At 40.6% G+C, this 20148-nt stretch overlaps 1 protein-coding gene across 1 annotated transcript in view; it reads left to right on the top strand.

Moving 5' to 3' along the window:
- The window catches only part of LOC136427005 (nucleoprotein TPR-like), a 43535-nt gene that overhangs the window by 2467 nt on the left and 20920 nt on the right, over positions 1-20148 (top strand). The window contains exons 2-30 of the mRNA XM_066415724.1: positions 2638-2709; positions 3088-3161; positions 3635-3731; positions 4001-4104; positions 4622-4735; positions 6613-6756; positions 7172-7252; positions 7532-7619; positions 8065-8133; positions 8240-8311; positions 8678-8772; positions 9195-9287; positions 9745-9849; positions 10572-10810; positions 11154-11255; positions 11756-11906; positions 12360-12544; positions 12812-12890; positions 13250-13393; positions 13976-14149; positions 14406-14546; positions 14961-15071; positions 15511-15676; positions 16327-16556; positions 17423-17575; positions 17988-18140; positions 18550-18660; positions 19407-19571; positions 19924-20019. Of these exons, the coding sequence (XP_066271821.1) occupies positions 2638-2709; positions 3088-3161; positions 3635-3731; positions 4001-4104; positions 4622-4735; positions 6613-6756; positions 7172-7252; positions 7532-7619; positions 8065-8133; positions 8240-8311; positions 8678-8772; positions 9195-9287; positions 9745-9849; positions 10572-10810; positions 11154-11255; positions 11756-11906; positions 12360-12544; positions 12812-12890; positions 13250-13393; positions 13976-14149; positions 14406-14546; positions 14961-15071; positions 15511-15676; positions 16327-16556; positions 17423-17575; positions 17988-18140; positions 18550-18660; positions 19407-19571; positions 19924-20019 (3608 nt within the window). The remainder of the gene's footprint in view (positions 1-2637; positions 2710-3087; positions 3162-3634; positions 3732-4000; positions 4105-4621; positions 4736-6612; positions 6757-7171; positions 7253-7531; positions 7620-8064; positions 8134-8239; positions 8312-8677; positions 8773-9194; positions 9288-9744; positions 9850-10571; positions 10811-11153; positions 11256-11755; positions 11907-12359; positions 12545-12811; positions 12891-13249; positions 13394-13975; positions 14150-14405; positions 14547-14960; positions 15072-15510; positions 15677-16326; positions 16557-17422; positions 17576-17987; positions 18141-18549; positions 18661-19406; positions 19572-19923; positions 20020-20148) is intronic.

Below are 20148 nucleotides of genomic sequence, written 5' to 3'. Positions count from 1 at the left end.
CAACAAATGTATTTACAATGCAAAATGTTAAGAAAGACATTTAGACCAAGAGCAAAAGCAAAATAAGTCACAAATCTATATTACGTAAAATGGCAACAGCATTCATGGAAAGTACGCAAGTTACTTACAAATCGGGTCTTTATATTTCTTGTTGAAGGTAAAGAAACCTAGTCAAAGTTATTTCAGAAATGGCACAATCCATTAAAAAAATTATATTACGAAAAATGGCACCAACTATTTACAAATCGGGTCTTTACATTTCTTGTTAAAGGTAAAGAAACCTAGTCACAAAGTTATTTCAGAAATGGCACAATCCATTAAAAAATTATATCACGAAAAATGGCAACAATTATTTACAAATCGGTCTTTACATGGCAAAAAAGGTGACACCATGCAATAAAAGGCAAAGTGATAAATTGATTTCCTGCTAAAGTACAGAAAATCACCTTGATTGCTGACGCGCTATGAAAAGGTGTCAAGGTGTTAATCGGCTTGAAAATCACGTTGCATTTGTATGGCTTGCACACTTTCATACGTTAAGAGATGCGACGTACCAAGGAGGTTTGGACGTACCAAGTTCATACGTCGGGCCAAATTTCATACGTTTGGCATTCAAATAGTATGACAGAAGTGTAGTTCGCTGTCAACCGTATAGCTGGAGATCACTGGTTTAATAAGAGATGCGACGAACCGAATTTCGTACGTCGGGCCAAATTTCATACGTTTGGCATTCGAATAGTATGATATAAGTGTAGTTCGCTGTCAACTAGTATATAGCTGGAGATCACTGGTTAAGAGATGCGACGTACGAAATTCCATGCGTCGGGCCAAGGAGGTTTTATATAGATATAAAACCTCCTTGGTCGGGCCAAATTTCATACATTTGGCATTCGAATAGTATGATAAAAAGTGTTAGTTCGCTGTCAACCATATAGCTGGAGATCACTGGTTTAATAAGAGATGCGACGTCACCAATTTTCATACGTTTGGCATTCAAATAGAATGACCGTGAAAGTGTAGTTCGCTGTCAACTACTGTACTAGTATATAGCTGGAGATGTACCAAATTTCCAGGGCTAAATTTCATACGTTTCTCATTCAAATAATATGACAAAAGTGTAGTTCGCTGGTATTGATATAACCTCCTTGGCATAACTGGTTACAGTATTTCCTGTCGCGCAAAGGATGATGGTATAGCTTGATCCGCCATATTTGTTCCTACATGAACGCTACCCGAAGAGAAAGTTAGCGCAATCCGTTGCACATTATCGCTTCTACAATGGCATATGGGCAGTAGTTAGCAGGAAATCACATACAGGGAAAGTTTCTGACGATTGTTTAGTCATGAACGAACGTTGGACACCGCTGTATTGGATTTTTTGTTTGCCTACGAATCGGACCGCGAGTGTCGGTTGTGTTGTTGGTTCACGGCTGTTTGTCGGCAAACATGAGATTTGTGACCGAGCTTTATTTAGAGATAAATCATGTTCACAAAGACCAAGTAGTTTATTATATGCTTGTAGTTTAATGTCGTGTAGTTTCATATTGTAATGTAAGCCAGTAGTCTTTAGTATCGCTTTAGACTAGCGGGGCAACTCGGGCGGACTCGGCGGGCGACATGGCGATTGACCCCGCTGGCGCACCCCAAAGTACGCCGGCGCTATATAGAATTCCTGCCGAGCAAAAAAAAAAAAGAAGTTAAAATTATAGTAGTGAGGCTTCTAGATAGATATCATTACCAATCTTCTCCAAACATACACATATTACATGCTCAGTAAGTAAGGTGCCGAGTTGTCCCGGCCTAGGGGCCGAGTTGTCCTGATACCCAACAAACATCATGGCGTATGGTAAGAAAGATGACGCGGCGGCCGGCCGGGGTCGCAAAGTATTTTCTGTCCTTTTCTTGTCACCAGGACCATAAATATATTATTTTATGCCGAAATAAAGCAACCTGTGATGTTTGCTCATCAAATCATACTGTATGTCGGTACATTTTACCACCCTTTTTGTGTAAATGACACATAAGAAGACACCACTGAAAAACAAACATCATGGTGTATGGTAAGAAAGATGGCGGCGACCGGACGTGGCCGGGATCGCGAAGTATTTTCTGTCATTTTCTTGTCGCCAGGGCTATAAATATATTATTTTAAGACGGCATATAGCAACCTGTGATGTTAACACATCAAATCATACTGTATTTCGGTGGATTTCAGCCATCTTCATGTGTATTTCGTGTATTTCGGACGTGTATTTCGTGTATTTCGCGTATTTCCCGTATTTCGGTGAATACACGGACCGCGTTATTTTAGTCAAAAATCTGTTAAAACAACTTTCTCTTATCGATCGAAATAGACCTTTCTGTCTTGAGACATCAAGCGGTGTTTAATAGTATGATTCCTAAGCTGTACAAAGGAAAATTATTGTGTCACTGCCTCTATTGTTCAAATTAACATGGGCTGAAATTTAGTTTAATGACTTGCTGATTGTAAATGAATGACAATCACTACAAAATTTAAAACTTGGTGCATTAAACTTTTGCCAAAGTGTGCAAACTCAACTGTCATATAATAGTTTTGTCACATTATAGTTATGACTACTAGTACACGTTAATGATCCACTGCAATCTGCTTTCCAGAGGAGAAAACCCAGCTTCTTGAGACAGAGGTGTCCACATCACTGGATGTTCAGCAGCAGTTACATGACCTGGGTTTGTATTCAAGTCTCTGATACACATACACATACACACATACATACACATACACATACACATATACATACACATACACATACACATATACATACACATACATACAAAGTTTACAAACACACACACACGTACATATTTACAGTATTGTCCTCTTACTCTTTTAAAATGCACATATGCTTTATGACTATGAGGAATCTGTGATGGGTAACAGGTAAAGACCTGTTGATGGGATGTTCCACTGTGACTTGTAAATGTTTTAAGTATCACGATGTGGACATGAATTGAACTTGAAGTAGGCCGTGTGGTGTTTACGATGTTAGTTTTATCCCTATCAAACCTTAGATTTAAAGACTCACTTCTTCCCTCCCTTCCATACAGAGGAGAAGCATAACGAAGTGGAGAAGCAGCTGAAACAATTCAAAGATTCTGCTGGTGAACATGAAACCAAACAAGTAAGGGTTCAAATTGTTTTATCTACAGTCATATTGTTATGTTATGTACAACTGCATGGAGAAGATTCCCTCTCAACTCATGATCATTGTGTCAGAAATACAAGCACAATTAGATATACATGTATGTACATAGTGCTGCATACCTAAACATAACATCGGGTACAGGTACTGGTACAGATTACCGGGACAGGTACAGGTCTGGACATGTACATAGTTGATAAGTAAGAAGTCAGTTTTTTTTTCAAAATATCTCTAGTCCTTATGTGATCGGATTATAGCACTTTGAATATAGAATTGAAGACAATGTTGACTTCTTATGAATAGATTTTTTGGGGTAATATTATAATCCACAGGAAGATTTTTCAAGCATTTCTCCTGTTTCACTCACTTATGTCATTGGGTTATTTGAAGGGTTGATTTTTAAAAGGAAGGCAATGTAGAGTCATATTTTGGAAAAAAATTTCTTTGCACAGAACCAGCTTGAGCGCACCATCAAGTCTCTGGAGGAGGAGAAGCAGGAGATGCACCGGATGGTGGAGAAAAAGAGTTCAGAAATCGACAGACTTAACGGTAAAATTGTCACATTTGCTTGCAGCAATGGTTTTATAAATACATGTGTCTCAGAAGATATGCTTCAATCTGTGTCTAAATACGCTGGTATAAGTTACAACAGAAAGTGAAAGTAAAAGTGAAACTTTCAATTTCAGAGAGTGATTGCACACGTCACTACACATGTAAGGAATTTGTGTGAGTGCCATGCTTTCTGCTGATATGTACATACACTTACATGCACTTAGATACATAATGTATACTGAGCTTCCTCCATCCAAACTCCACAGATGAGTGGAAGTCCATGTCGGAGCAGCTGAGGGAAGCCAACTCCACCCAGCTGGAGGCCAAGGTCAAACTGGACCAGATCGAGAGCCAGGAGCTCACCATCAAGGTCAGTGGAATAAACCAATTATTTTTTAAAGTGATAATGGCATGTACTACAGTTTTATTATATTGTATCAACCCCACTACTTGTTTCACATCATTATTATACATATTCATGTCCATGTGATCAAAAATGTTGTTAATCAGCATTCAATCATGTTTAACAATAAGCAAGGGATTGTGGGAAAGATCAGAGGTTAAGGTCGACTATATAATCAACTAAGTGGATTTAAAAAAGACAAGCAAAAATAAGCTGACTAAAAATACTTAATGTTTCAAAGGTCAAAGCATTCGCTGTCATTTTGCAATGCTTCACTCCTTAGCCGGTGTGCATTTAACCTTCGAACGTTGATTAAAGAACTCAATACACTTAAACAAAAAGAGTACGAATGTCCTGGTGTGTTTTGCTAAAAACATGAGCCGTAGAGAACCCTCATTGCACTGCATGTAACTGTTTAGCTGTTTTATGCTTTTTTACACAATTTCATCAGCCTGTTGACATGTTTTTCATATCTGAATTCCAGTACAAGGAGAAACGTCTTGAGCAGGAGAAGGAACTGCTGACGAACCAGAACCAGTGGCTGAACGCTGAACTGGAGAAGAAAACACAGGAGATTTTAAACCTCAGGAAGGAAAAGGTACATTATCTATGATCTATGACTTTTTCTGGTCTAATGATTGATACACTGCAGGGTGCGAAATACTTTTTTGAGCCAGGTTGCACAGTGTGCAACCTAGGTAGAAAGCTAGGTTGCCCGTCAGAATTTCAGGTTGCCCCACCTAAAATTCACTGATTTCTTGAAATTATATTTTGTAAGTACATAGTATTTCATAGCCTTTAACAATATAACTGGTGCTTAAATGTTTTTGTTTCAAAATAAAATTCAATGATATAAAATGTAAATAAAACACCACAACCCACAACAAACAAACTTATACAATTCATGTGTAACACGGCTATTTTTTTAGTACAAACAAATCCTTTTTCAACACCCATAGACTTTTTGCTTTTTCTGCTCAGTAGGAAGAGTTACACTGCAATAGTTACACTGCAGTAGGACTTGTACCTGAGTGTACATTATTCTCATTACATCTTTCACATAAAAGTTGCTACTGGGCATATTTTCAAAATCTAATAAAAGTACCCCCGGAATAAAATTACCTATATTATTAATTGAAAAATTCACAGGTGAGTTATTAATGATATACATGTATGATAATCATAAGATAAATACAATAGTCTATGTCATTGTCCAGTTTTTATCTCACTGTCACAACATTTTAACAACTCTGTTTATTCTCTAATCATTGTTGCAAAGTAAAGAATTTTTAAATCCCAGCTTATTATTAGCACAGTGGCTCCATCTCCACTTCTGCAATTTTTAATTTTGCCCCCAAAAAAGCACTAGCAACATTTCGCCCATAGAAATACACAGCAACTCAAACACTGCCCTCTAACAGTAGTTGCTGGTACTGCAGATTATACGTCATAACTCTCGCGCAATCACGCGATACCCAGCGAGAGTCGATGAATTCAACATGGCGGCCAAGATCCGAGCGCTAAGGCCGCGCTCTCTTTCCGACGAATTTTGCGTTTCAGGCATAATAAAACAGGTTGACTATGGATGCAAACGAGTGAAAAAGTATCGGTAACTTTATTAACTTGTTTAGTTGGGGGTCAATATATATGTTTGGTTTGAAAATTTACGAGACTGAGAGCGAGTGTGTGTGCACACCACACGGGTGTGTGAGCTTCCTTGGTCCAATTATTTTCTACTTCGTCCAAGAATTTGCTGCAAAATCGATTTCTCCGGCCCAAAATGTAGGTAGCGCACCGCGCAACCTGGGTTAAGAGATAAGTTGCGCCAACCAAAATATTGTTGCGCTGCGCAAGTGCGCAACCGGGTATTTCGCACCCTGCACTGTATAAACACTGTCAGGCAGTGATATTTAATCATGACAAGTGATCATTAATTTTAGTCATAACCAGAATGAATGGACACAGGCCATATGCCAACTTTCACCCAGTTATGTGTTTTTGTGATACCATGTACATGTATGTGCAAGGGTACCACTCCATATGTATATATCTATTAGGATTTTGATCATGTACAATCTGTATCATTGTTAATGTTTTATCACGTCTGACCCTTAGAGTCTACCTCCTCCCTCATTACCTCGATAAAATGTGGCCTGCAGGCCAAATTATTTGAGCTTCTGGTGAATAAACAAAGGTACAAAGAAAGGAAAAATAAATAATAACTTTATTGCAAGTTCATGCCCAAAGGCTAATTGCAGACAAACAAGTACATGGAAATACATGGGAATCAAAAATAGTTATCTAGTCTGCCGTGAAAGTTATAAGTTAGCTGAGGTTGACTATGGTTTGACTTCTTTTTTGAAGGCAGTGGAAAATGAAGAGACCCACGTTTTGTATCGTAAGTGGGTTTGTTGATTTTGATAGTGATATGGATTTTTGTAAGCTATTTAAAATAACAGCAAACCTCTGTTGCAGTCCACAGAGATCCTGAGCCTGAAGACCCAGCTGGACAGTAAGACAGAGGAGGCCAGTCACCTCCTGGGCACCGTGGAGGGGCTGAAGAAAACTACCACTGAGCAGACCAGCAGGATCGAGACTCTCATTCAGAAACTCAAGGATGTAAGATATAAATGGTTTATTCACAGATTGACACATTAGAAACCTAAAACAACATTGCAGCCAATGATACCTTATTGGCTGAATTACGTAGTCTTGAACCCACAAGAATAATGCACTTAGGGAATACTGGGATCATCATACAAAACATCATTAATAAGATGTACTGTAAATTCTTGAATTTTCATGGAAACTTCATATCACTGTAGGAGGGTAAAGGAGGTTTTCGCAGTGTCACTGGTTCGAACTGGGTTTAAACTTAAATAAAGTCCTACAGGAAGGCAGGAAAATGTATAGACAGAATTAGCAAGAAATTTACAATGAATAAAACAAGGTCAGAAATTCACAAAAACTAGGTGTGGGATCTTTGATCTCTTGTCTTGTATTTTTGTTAACATCTGCCCTTTTGTTTTCCCAGTCCCGTGATGCACAGTCCATCGCAGATGAACAGTTCAGAAATGAGCTCCACTCCCAGAAGAAGCTGGCCTCCCTCTACCAGGTCAGGTCGTCATCTAGTTGTCTTGAAATAATGATCAAGTCAGACAATGATTTATTACGTATTTAAGGCAAAATACATGTAGTATGTGATAAAGACCATTAGTAGAATTGTTGCCTATTACAGATGTAGATTGTACACATACCTATATCACCTACATTCTGTGAAACATATAGACTGAGGTAGACATGTTACTTATACATACACATGTACATGTACATTGCATGTCAGGGTAGAGATTGACAACAGAAATATATATTATATTGCTCCTGTGTCCTACAGTCTGCAGCAGAGGAGGCAGAGACAAAGGCCTCTGAACTGACTACAGCTGTACAGGAACTACAGAAGCTCCTTAAACAGGCCACTTCCAGTGAGTACTGTATCCCTCACAGGAAATTTGTACTTCATTCAAATACATTAAATGCATCAGTACCTTGTTGGCATAGACTTGCAAATAGTTATGGGGACAGTCATATACTCTTTTATAGACCTCCTACATCCTCAGTTGATATCTTTGGCCTTTTAATATGCAATTCAGTGTATCTCTTGAAAGCATTGAAACAAGTATGAAGTCTATGTTCTCCCACTGCTTTTTGTAACTGTAAGGCTTTCTACTTTCTAACATCCTGACTAAATGAAGCCCCTAGCAGCCTTCCAATCGTCAAGCCCTTAGAAATGAGGAGGCCCAATCAGTCCCTGACAGCGAGGGATTGTACAGGCTACTTTTAGTCCAGGTCTTCATCAACAACAATGGACAAACATCATCATCACTTTTACTTGCGCTAATTTTGGTTTGTGCTGTTTTTGCTCTGTAGCACAAGAAGAGGTAGAAGAAAAACTTGCCAAGACAGAAGATGAGCTCAGAAAAAGGGCAACAGAATCAGGTGGGTGTTGATTTAGATCCATCTGATTTCCATGACTGTTTTCTTTTTACACTAGTATTACAGAAAAAGACAAGTTCACATTTTCACTGTCTTTATTTTCTTTCAGATGAGAAAATCAGTAGTTTGGAGGAAGAGTTGAAGAATGCCAATGACTTACTGATGGTAGCTAGAAAAAGAGGTGGGTACAAAATTATTGTTTATCATTTTATATGTTTAACAAGAAGCTATCACACAGTTCCAGTACTGCAAGGGATTGTGGGAAAGGTTAGAAGTTAAGGCTCTGTTATGTTATGTTCTTAACAAAATGCATTTTGAGAAAGACAAGCACATACAAACTGAATAAAGATACTCAATTAGTGCTTTCAAGGTCACAGCATTCGCTGTTATTTTGCAATGCATGAGATATGAAAAAGTATAAATGTTATATGTAAGTCTAAGGTCTTTTTGCTGCACCACCGTCAGGTGTTTAAGCCCATGCAATGGCGAACATCAAGTTTTTAGCAACGTTGTCTTTGTTTTTAGTCATTAACACTGTCTGTTCCAGGTGCTGTGTCCATGTCAGACTCAGAGGTGGGCTCCACGTTCCCTGTAGCAGCTGCCACCAGCAGTATGCTGACTTCTGGGATGACTCTAACAGAGGTAACAACCTACAGATTTTCTTTGGAAACATATTTATCGTTCATACATGTGCTGTATGTTAACTTGTCTCAAAAGGAAGATGGTTGGCATGTAGTTTGTTGGTCATTTAAAAAGGAGGCATGTATCAGGGGACCAATAAAATATGGTCTAATGCCTATGGACAAGTGGTCATTATAGATAGGATTCTAAATGCTAGTGTTAATGGGAAAATTATCTAAGAGACAACCCAAAAGTGATCACATTGGCCATGTGGTCCTTACGTGGAGGTTTGTATTAATTGTACATATAGGTTAGACATCATTTCTTGATTGCCTGCAGCACCGTTTCATATGGTAACATTTTATATGTAATTTTGTACCAACTTAAACTGTTGCATTCGTAAGCTTCAGGTGTAATAGGCGTTTGATACTTTCTTTCTTCAGATCTACAATGAGTACGTGAAGGCCACTGATCAGCTAGAGCTAGAGAAGATGGAGTCTGCTCGACTGAAGGGGTACCTGGACCAGATACTGGAGGTAGGAAGGGCGTGTGGTCTATGGGATGGTACATTTGTTGATGCATTGTATAATTTGTACCTTGTAGAGGCAGAGCTATAGAGTAAGGTGTATGAGATAGAAGGGAAATAGTTTTCTTTCCCTTGTTCTCCAACCATTTAGTTGAGAGAATTTCTAGGACCAGCAATGTTCCATTGTAACTTCATGTTAGTTACATTGTGGTTTAAATGATGAAAAACATGCAAGCATCTACCGTACATGTATCCTTAGAACAAGACGACAATCATATGAAATATGAAATGAGTATTATAAGAAATCCCAATATAGCAAGTTTATCTCAGAACAATAGTGACCATGACTAAGGAGGATTCTATTTAAGAATGTGTTTTCCAAATGCATAATAATGTATGAACATTTATACACTGTAAGAAAAGTGAAAAATGGTAAGCTTTGTTGTTTGTACATGTATGTGCTGTAGGAGATAGAACAGAAGGCCCCAGTGTTGCAGAGACAGCGGGAGGACTATGAGCGATCACTGCAGACCATCAACAAACTGTCCCAGAAACTGGACACCACTGCACTGGTATGGATGGAAGAAAATCTGTAGTATTTGCTACCACAGGACTATGTTGGTAGTTTGGTGTATAATCTATATTTCATCCTAATTTCTCCACGTTTTCAGACGAAAAGAAAACTACTCTCCTCTTAACATCACAAAACCCACATATCACAGAAAAAGTGGGATCATTCGTCTTCCACAGTCTCGGAAAAAGAAGTCAAACTCAATAAGTTAGAACTTAGTGGCAGTAGTTAAGACTAGAGTAGACATTTGTTATACTGTTCATTATTGTCTGTCCGTCCACTCCGTGTTACATATACATGTACTTGCAATTAGCCTACGGGCAAGAACTTGCAATAAACTTTTCTATAATCTGTAGTGTTCGATACATAACTTTTTGTCTTCCTGGGCCATGATTATGTTTGGTACGGGTGTCCTGTACCTGCATTTTATGGTATCTCACAGGCTTCTACCTCTATCACCGGAAATAATCTGAATACACTGCTGTCAAAAATTCATATGCCAAATTTGAACATTGTACATATATTGTATAACTATAACTAGTATAAGTGATGTTCTTTTCTATGATTTTTGCTTGGGGACGCCAAAAAAGGACTGGAACCTCCTCGGTTGATTTGGAATACACCTTCTTGTAGACTGTATGTATATTCAAATCTGGCAAGGAGCCTACAATGTTCATTAAGTCAAAATTACTGTTAACTTTTTCTTTCATTATTTTGCATCAGGAATGCGAGCAACTCAGATCAGAGGTCGACGACAGTCGGCGTCGAACCTCCCAGCTCACGCGAGAGAATGAGCGCCTGTCGACACGAACGGTGGACCTCAGCCAACAGGTGCGCGTCCTTCTGAAGGAGGTGGAGGAGGCGCGCGGCGGGCACGTGGCCTCCGGAGATGCTGAAGTTTCCTCCTCCATGGACGTAGCCACTTCCTCTCAAGTCATCTCGCAGAAGTTGGTAACCTTCAGGTAGGATACTGTAGAATTCATTTACTTTCACATGGACTTAATAAAGCCGATAGGAGGCCAAGAGGTTTGCAGTGTTTAAAGTTAAACTTAAACCACCATGATGATAATACTTGTTCTTTCTTCAGCCCACCTATCCAATCGTTTCAACCGCAAACTTTAAACTACCACAAACATTTTTTCCCTACTGCGAAATTAAATCCCCACGAACTTAAAGGCATTTGCAGTTTGTCATACGTGTACTGCATGCCTCATGTTTTCAGTACCTGCTTTACTTGAAATATTATATTATCATATCATATATATTAAGACCTTAAACCAATTTGAACATGTGCTCCCCCTACAGGGGTATAGAGGAACTGCAGGAGCGCAATGAGCAGCTGCTGACCCTGATGCGAGAGATGAGTGCAGAACACGAGAGGGCGGAGAAGGAAACAACAGACTCCAGGTCAGATACTTTTAACTGCAGTATAGATTTTGAATAACCTTAATATTGAAGGTACTTTATGTATATGTAAGTAAGGCTTCAACACTTAAAAAGTGATTTTTGTTGTTTGCTTCTCTGGTCGAATCCAAGCACGCCAGACAAAAGTTAAACAGCTAGTGCAGATGACATTCAAAGACTAGTAGGCAACCTTGCCAACCAACTCAAACCACAGATGACCTTGCTCACAACTAACTCCCAACCATGGTCTGGAGAAGGTTGGGAGGCCATGGTCGGCTATGTTTGACGGACTTAATTGATGTTGTTCCTGTACCAAACCACAGAATCCAGGAGTTAAGCATGGATAGTCCAGTTTCTGTCCCTGGCCTTACATTTGTACTGTTCCCTACATGTGTAACTGATGTTGTTCCAGTAACATAATATTTTGGTCTGGAGAAAGTTAGAAAGCCATGGCCGGCTATGTGTGACAGGCTTAAGGATGTTTTTCCTGTACCGTACCACAGAATCCATGAGTTGGAGCGTCAGCTGGAGATGTCCCTGCAGGATGTGGAGGCGCTGCGGGAGGCGAGGGACAAACAGCAGACCATGGTGGAGTCTCTGGTGCAGCAGAGGGACATGTACAGGGTCCTGCTGGCACAGCAGACAGCAGCACCGGTAAGGCTTCTAATCATTTAGTAACTTTTCAAACTTACTTTTGTTGTAACTTTGTCGTTGAGTTGATGTAAATCCCAGGACACATTAAAGAAAGCTTTCAAGGCGATATGTATCCCCCCTGCTAAAATGAATAAATAAGCAAACAAACAAACAAACTAATGTGTCATTAGCAATCTATCCATTGGTGTGTTGTTTAGTACTGCTTTGTACTACCAGATGTACAGCTTCTTGAAAAAAAAGCATTATGCTTCACCTCAATTGACTTAAAACAAAACAAAAAAGTATTCAGCTTGTGTGCAGTCTGTACAAAATGTATGTACGTGTAAGTTGTGAGCTGTATGTAATGTTAGAGACTGAATGGGATATAACTCCAGCATTTATGAATAATTATGCATTTACATTTACATAGAGTAACAATAGCTAACACATTTTACATGACCTTACTGCTTGCAGTCGCCCATGGCCCTGACACCTGGTGTGCGACAGGTGACATCCACCCCGATGCCAGGTGCTGCCGAGCCGAGGACACCTGGCATCCAGGGGGTTCTTCTGGAGGACGAGACCCAGACGCAGGCCGCCCTGAAACAGCTCAAGTCCGAGTACGACACTTACAGGAAGGAGAAGGCAGAGAATGACAGGTACTGTACCTGGCAGGCTATTAGCTAGCAGGGTGTCTTCTAGACGTCCTAAACCAAGAAAACAAGGACATTAGATGCCCTCCTTTTGTAGGTGACACCCAGAAAACGTCCTGTTTCTCTGGTAATTGCATCTACATATGCAAATGTATCTTTACATGTACAATTAATCTTACAGCAATTTACAGCAGATTTTATTCTCTAGTTTTCTTTTCTACCATCTATCAGGATTCTTTTGTGAATATTTGTTGATCTTCATTCTGATTGCAGAATGCTCCAGGAGCAGCTGGAGAAACTGAGGACAGAAGTTAGCGACTTCCGCACAAAGAACGCCCGACTGTCCTCTCAGGTAAAGTAACAATGTCACTGCTTCATCTCTGAAATGAAGTTTATTTCTTCATTTTAGCTTTTTATGCCTTACATGTTCCTATAAATCATGTGTGTAGCCTTTTACACAATACTGTAAATCGTTTTCTTTCATTTTTTTTTTCAGTGACCTTTCCACTGCGGATTACAGCATTGTTACCTACCATAGAATGAAGTCCCTGCAAAAATAATGGATTTTACGACATGCCATTTTTTCATGGCTATGATTGGAAAATTCAGCCATTTACAAATATATTCTTTTCCATATGTAAGAGATATTTACCTAAGTCATCTTTCTACGAACACTTTTGACCATTATTGCTTTGTTTCCGTGTGTTCCAGCTTGAGTTTTCAGTAGAGAGGTGTAAGGTATCACAGGCTAACATGGAGAGCTACAAGAAGGAGGTCGCCTCCCTGACTGAGAGGAACAAGAAGTACTCCAACGATGTGGTGAAACAACAGGGCATTATCAACACTCTCACACAGGTCAGTGTGTTGTAAATACTACAATTTTCAAAATAGCTTTATGTTGACAGTTTTCGTTGTAACCTCTTAAATAGAATCTCAAAACCACAGTATTCTACCTGTTTACCCTCTTGTCTCAACACTATGTACTTTGCATTATAATTTTATACAGTATTATGATGTATTGGAGCACCTGTAATGGTGGATGCTCACGAGCACTAACAAACTGAAGGCAAAATTGAAAAAAGACCCTCTCTTCAAACATAAAATTGTACATATTTACACTACTCTAGTAAAGATCAGATGACAGATACAGATTGCACCAGCACTGCTGAAAATGACTGTTCTGTCTGTAGTGCCCTTGCCGAGTCGCCGAGTCGCTAGTAGGTGTGAGGACTTTTGCGCTATTCTAGTTTCCGACTAGCTATCCATAAAGGTGCCAGTACAAATATAGGGCTACTATTGTTTCACTTATGATATCCAGGCCTGGGGTTTTTACATTAAAAAATTGCAATTGGGAGCATTGCGAGGGAGCAGAGGATATTGTGTGGAAATTCCCTTCTCATTGCAATGTTTGAATGGCGTTCCTTGGTTTCCCCCCAGGACCAAATGGCGACTAAGGAGCGCCTGGCGCAGTTGGAGGTACAGAAGAAGAACCTGGCGGTTGAGCGGGACATGCTGAAGACGGCGGAGGCGCAGCTGTCGCGGGAGAACGAGTCGATCCGCAGGGAGCAGAAGAGTCAGACCATCCTCTCCACCAACCTGCAGATGATACAGGTGGGATTCATGATTAAGTTTGATACTTTACTTAAACACAAGCAAATGTTGCTCACCTCGAATTTTCAGTCGCTCTTAGCATCAACTTTGTTTTGATCGTGTCTTACTTTTATTTTCTATTGGACTGCCTAAAATTTGTCTACAGCTTATTACTATTAGGATATCAGTTCATAGTTTCTGGTTAAAATAGGCTGTTTGACAAATCTTGTTCAATGTTACTGATGAAAGATAGTGAAATGTTCTTTTCTTATCCCAGAACAACCTTGAGAGAGCTGACTTTGAGAACAAGACTCGGTACCAGACCCAGATAGAGAATCTGGAGAGAGAGCTGAGTGCAGTCAGGAGGAAGCTGGAGGATGAGTCAGAGCATCACAAGAAAGTCGTCAAAGGCTGGGAGGTAAGCCTCATTAACATTAATCCGCCGGGTTACATAAATCCGCCACTTTAAAAAACAGTGGGTTTCAGAGATCTCTAGTGCAACACCCCCCAAGTAGTGCAATATACTGGGGGACATTGGGTTGGAGATCTGTTTGGAAGTATCTTTTCAGGGTGGCGGAATTATGTACCCTGGTGGAATTATGTTAGTAGATGTCACATGTGTTCCTCATTCTTGTTAACCTTCAGCCTGCTACGGTAGCCATTTGGCACCCAATTTGTTTTGCTTATTAGGTCAAATTGACCATTATTGCTCTGTTTCCGTGTGTTTCAGGGCAGGGAGAATATTGTATGACTGTTGCGAACTTTGAGTAAGATAAATGGTACCTAGTAGGCATCTTTTACAGACATTGCAATTCCTTTCTTCCACTTCCAGACTCGTCTAGAGGAGCTGCAGTCCCAGTTGACAAGGTCAGAGGGCGCTCATAACTCCACCAGGGAGGAGCTGAGGAAGGCCAATGACTTTGTGCAAGAGCTTAAACAACAGGTATTCTGTAATAATTATTCTGCCAAGATTTATATGCTCTGCTGTTCTTGAATTTGTAGTCCTGTTCATCCTTTTTTGTAATCAAAGTGCAAGCAAGCAGCAGCCTTACATGTATTGATCATTTATCTGTTCATATGTAAGGGAAATATTCTGAGCAAACAATCCTGTTATGTACCACATTCTGTAAAGCGAGTACATGTATAATCACTCTCCAGCATGGCAGCAGCTGCTTATATTATACTTAATAACCTGTCACACCTAATCATTTAACATCTAGCTGTAAGCGTTGTTTAAGGCTATGTAGTGAGGAAGCCCCTACTGTACTTGGTGGCACCGAGTTCCACTCTACAATACATGTACGTGTATGATAGTTCATTTTTCACCATCCAAAAGATGGTGAAAATCTCCATGGTTCTGACCCTCGAGTTTTCCCCTGCAGTGCTCCACGTTGGAAGGTAAGCTGGCCTCGACAGAGATGCGTCTCGCCCAGTCCCAGAGACAGGCAGATCCCGAGGGGACGTCCCCGATGGACACGTCATCATCCCTGACGGACGAGACGAAGGTGCTCAAGAACCAACTGCAGCTGAAGGAGAAGGAGATTGCAGGTAAGCAGGTGTCGCTAAAATCAGAGAATACGTGCAGAATACATATGAACTTTACAGAATGCAAATGATCTACTACTAAGAAACATACAAATTTTGCGGAATTCATACAAGATTTACTATAAAATAAGTAAAGGCACTCAAGAACCAGCTGCAGCTGCACCAGAAGTAGATCGCAGGTGAGCAGGTGTTGCAGCATTCCACAGCTGTGACATCCAATAGCAGTGTAGACCCGTGGTAATGACCAGTAGACCAAGAAGCCATGTTCGAATTTCGGCTGTGTTGCTCACTTGACATGCACTCTACTGGAATGTGTTGCAATCTGTAGTCCATTATTCACTATGATTGTTGAAAAGAAATAGGGGAATTTTCCCCGGTAGAATGAACCTGTAAATAGCGTCTGTCTTCTCTGTCACAACCAGTGGAACATAAGCTCTTCAGTGAGCTGAGCTGCTTCAAGATTTCAGTTGATACTTGATTCCTTTTATCATTGTTTTTAGTTGACTGAGGGTGTGAGAAAAGAAAAAAAAAACAAAGTTTTGCCTTCAGTGTTGTTACATTGCTCCTCATGCCATAGGGCTAGGGTAAAGGTAATAGACCAATCCCATGACCATGTTGTTAAAACATCAATTCTGGTTAACTTGTAAACACAGGTCTGAAGGAACAGGTTAGTCTGGGCAAGCAGCACGTGGAGCAGTACAAGAACATGGCCACCGCCATGGAGAAGAACCTGTCGGAGCAGAACCAGGCCAGCAGACAGCTGCAGGAGAGGCTGGAGATGCGGCTGAAGGAGGCGACACAGACTCGGGAGACGCTCGAGAAACAGATCCAACAGCTGGAGAAGGAGAAACAGGCTGCTGGCAAGGAGCTGTCAGAAATAAGGGTAAGTCGTTTTCTCCCGTGAATTATTTCTGTATCTGTATCTATATAGACGGTACAACCGCCATTAGGCGTAACACACCAGCTTCGCAGGCACGCGGCACGGCAGCAGCTGGTTGTATTACACCGAACGGTCTGTTACACCTAGTCTTTGCATATCTGACTGCAACCATTCTTTAAAGCTACTTAGTGAAGATGCTCCTACAGTACTTGATGACGAGTTCCATTCTACTATCATGGTTCTCGGAAGATACGAATTTTTTACGAAACGATTTATCAAGTTGAAAAATCAATGACAAGGTTTGTGATGTACAAGAAAGGATCTATATACAATCAACAGCCCACATTTTGGTGATGTGACCACCTGTCACCTTCCTCAGGGCAATACTGACTGATACTATTCCACACCGCAGCTACATGTAGGCATAGCTGCTGACAAGGTGTACTTAAAAATGTAAAATAGTGTCATATATGCAGTCCCAAACCGGTGAAGCTAGATCTTTCCAACAAAGACAAGACAAGTGTTAATGTTGAGGCCTCCTCTATTTCTGTATGATTACAGTGTATTTATATAGCCAATAAAACCGCCATTCGGTGTAATACACCAGCTTTCTTGGTTAACAGATTTTTTTTTTTAAATGTTAGTAAAAAAACCAAACATGAAAACAGAAGGCTAGGGTGAAAACTTGCACCTGACCCCATTTACTCCCTGAAATTGTGTGAACCAAAGTACAAACTTTCCTCTGAGATTCTGTTTTCCTTTTGTTTTTCCAATCTAGCATTCTTTTTAAAATTCCATTAACCAAGAAATTAAAATGGTGTGGCCTTATATTACACTGAATGACCTGTCACCTCTGTCCCCTCCCCCAGGACTCCCAGGGGAAGCACACAGCGGACCTGAGGAAGTCCCTGTCCAGCCTGCAGACGGAAGTGAGGGACGCCCTGCAGAAGGCGGAGGACGCCAACAGGAAGGAGCAGGAGGCACGCAACGACCTGGAGCAGCAGGTCAAACTGGCCTCAGAGGTAACACTGCTGATTCTCGGTATTCATAGTTTCCAAGGAGATGTTAGGTAGAAAATTATAATGTTATCTGATCTTCTGTACTCTACTCCACTTACTGAACAATGTTCAACATCTCCTTGGCTACATGTAGGTTAGGTATTCAGTGGTTAGTAAGTAAATGTGATGAATTGTCTTGTGGATTATGCCTGAATTTTGATTGAACAAAAGCCTTTAAAACTAAAAGAAGATCAGTACTTTATTTGCTCCAGGGACGAAAGTCTTTGTTGTGATATTAATCAAAGGTACAGTGTATGTCCAACAATTTTCAAGCCAGAGGCATTACTTACATGATGAATTGGGGACATTCTTTGACAATGGCATTGTGTACATTGCTGTGTATGTTCAGTTTAATACTATTTTGTGGTGTTAACAGGCACAAGACAAGTACGAGCGAGAACTGATGCTCCACGCAGCTGATGTACAAGCCCTCTCTGCTGTCAAGGAACAGCTGGAGGACCACAACGACAAGCTGTCGGCAGCTCAGGAGGAGGCCAAGAAGGCACGAGAAGAACTGCGTCTAGGGAAGGTTAGCCCATCTTCTTGTCTCCTTCTGTGAGAAGATAACTCACAAGCAACGAATAAAGAAAATATACTGTATCAGTATTTACCCTTAGAAGACAAGAAATAGAATTGTATGTAAATGGTAGGTAGTCCCATAGCCTTTTGGAGGCCATGGGGTCAGTAGGCTGCTAATCCATTTTGTCTTGTATGTAAAATTACTGTAAATATTGAAATGTTTGTGGTGGTATTATTTTTCTAATTTTTTGCAATGCCTATCACACCACACTGCATCACACAATTTTTGCCCCAGTAAGTATTGTTTTGACTACAGGCATTAAGCAGGAAATTAGATCCAGGCAAAGATGAATGGATCTATGGTATAAAATCAAGTATTGATGCTGCTGGTTTCACAACTACAAACTTTGTGTGTGCAGGTGTCGTGGGAAGAACAGAAGAGAATCCAGGAGCAGTCCATGACGACTCTACAGTCCCGCTGTCAGGAACTGGAGAAGCAGAACGACCTCCTGCACGAACAGATAGAGAAGGTACTGCAACTTATTTCTCATTCTCATTGAAATGTGCCAAATGCTGATGTCAGTCCTTAGGACATTATATGAGCCAAATTTCGGGCACTATCTCTTGTTCCATTTGTGTCTTTTCTATAGCTGCGTAAAGGTAATCCTGTAGCCTTTATGATGCCATACATGTATTTGCAGTGGGTTTTTATCCACTGTGTTTTAAGGCGGAGCCCAATTTACCCTCTCCTTCTACCGCCTTTTACCTCCCCAACCAAAATCAGGTACAGTACCCACTCTGACACCTGGGTAGAGTGAGAAAGGTCATGTAAAATGCCTTTCCCAAGGGCACAAGGTCGGTGACATGACACTGACAGGATTCGAACTGGGACCTCTGGGTTCTGAGGCAGACACCCTCACGGTTACACCACACAACCTCACAGTTCATTTCTTTTTCATTTATCAACCTTCCCTGACAGCTGACGGGCATTCCTGGTCATGGGGTCAATGGAAGAGGCTGCTTATTCACAAGTCATGTCCTGACTTCATATCTACATACTTAGCCCGATACATCTGCAGCACATTGTATCGTAACAGATAGAAATGTGTAACATACTTGTACACTGTCTCAATCTGCCATTCCGATATTATTCCTGTATTCACAGTTTTTGTTAAAATAGACAAGCATTAAAGTACTTATTGATTTGTTTTTGTTGCCATACTTTGTACCATGTACAACTGTCAAGCAATGAAACATGCATTCATTCATTCCCCAGCTGAGTAACCAGATGCTGAGTCTCCAGGCCCGTCCTTCCAGAGAGACGTCCGTCACCGCCGCCTCCGTCAGCGAGGAGGGCAAGTCTTCGGAACAGCTGCTGGAGATCATCCACTTCATCCGGCGCGAGAAAGACATCGCTGAGACTCGGTTTGAAGTCACACAGGTGTGCTGAGTTTACATCTACATCTATTGTAAAATAACCCCCTGCTTAAATGACTGTTGCTGTAGATTTATCAAACATGTACAATCATTATCTCTGTAAGCAGAGGTATTGTTTTGTTGTGTCTGTGTTTTGCACACATTGACTAGCATAACTCAAGATTATTGGCCTCATTGTGGATGATTTGTGCATGAGTATCAATTCCCACCACATATAAGACATTTGTAGGGTGTATGCCAACTGTTCAGCAACCCAAGTTCAGCAACCTAAGTTTAGCCACCTTGCTGTAGTTGTACTGCTTTGTTAGCAGCATGCTGTCCCTTTAACCTTTGATCTTTAACCTTTGCTGTGTCAGGCGGAGAGTGTTCGTTACCAGCAGAGGCTGGAGCAGCTGGAGAGACAGCTGACAGAGGCACAGCAGGCATTGGGAGACGAGCGCAGTAGAATGGAGGTAAACTGGCCCAACAAACATTGTGCTTTTGACTTCCATTTTCAGTTGGAGACTGGATTAAGATTGAATGTCCAAAGGTATTCAGACCAATCACTATCAATTGTAAATGACTAAGTCTTGTATGGACTT

Source organism: Branchiostoma lanceolatum, chromosome 2, assembly GCF_035083965.1.
Source record: "Branchiostoma lanceolatum isolate klBraLanc5 chromosome 2, klBraLanc5.hap2, whole genome shotgun sequence".
NCBI classification, from domain to species: Eukaryota; Metazoa; Chordata; class Leptocardii; order Amphioxiformes; family Branchiostomatidae; genus Branchiostoma; species Branchiostoma lanceolatum.
This window is presented reverse-complemented; position numbering and strand designations above follow the sequence as displayed.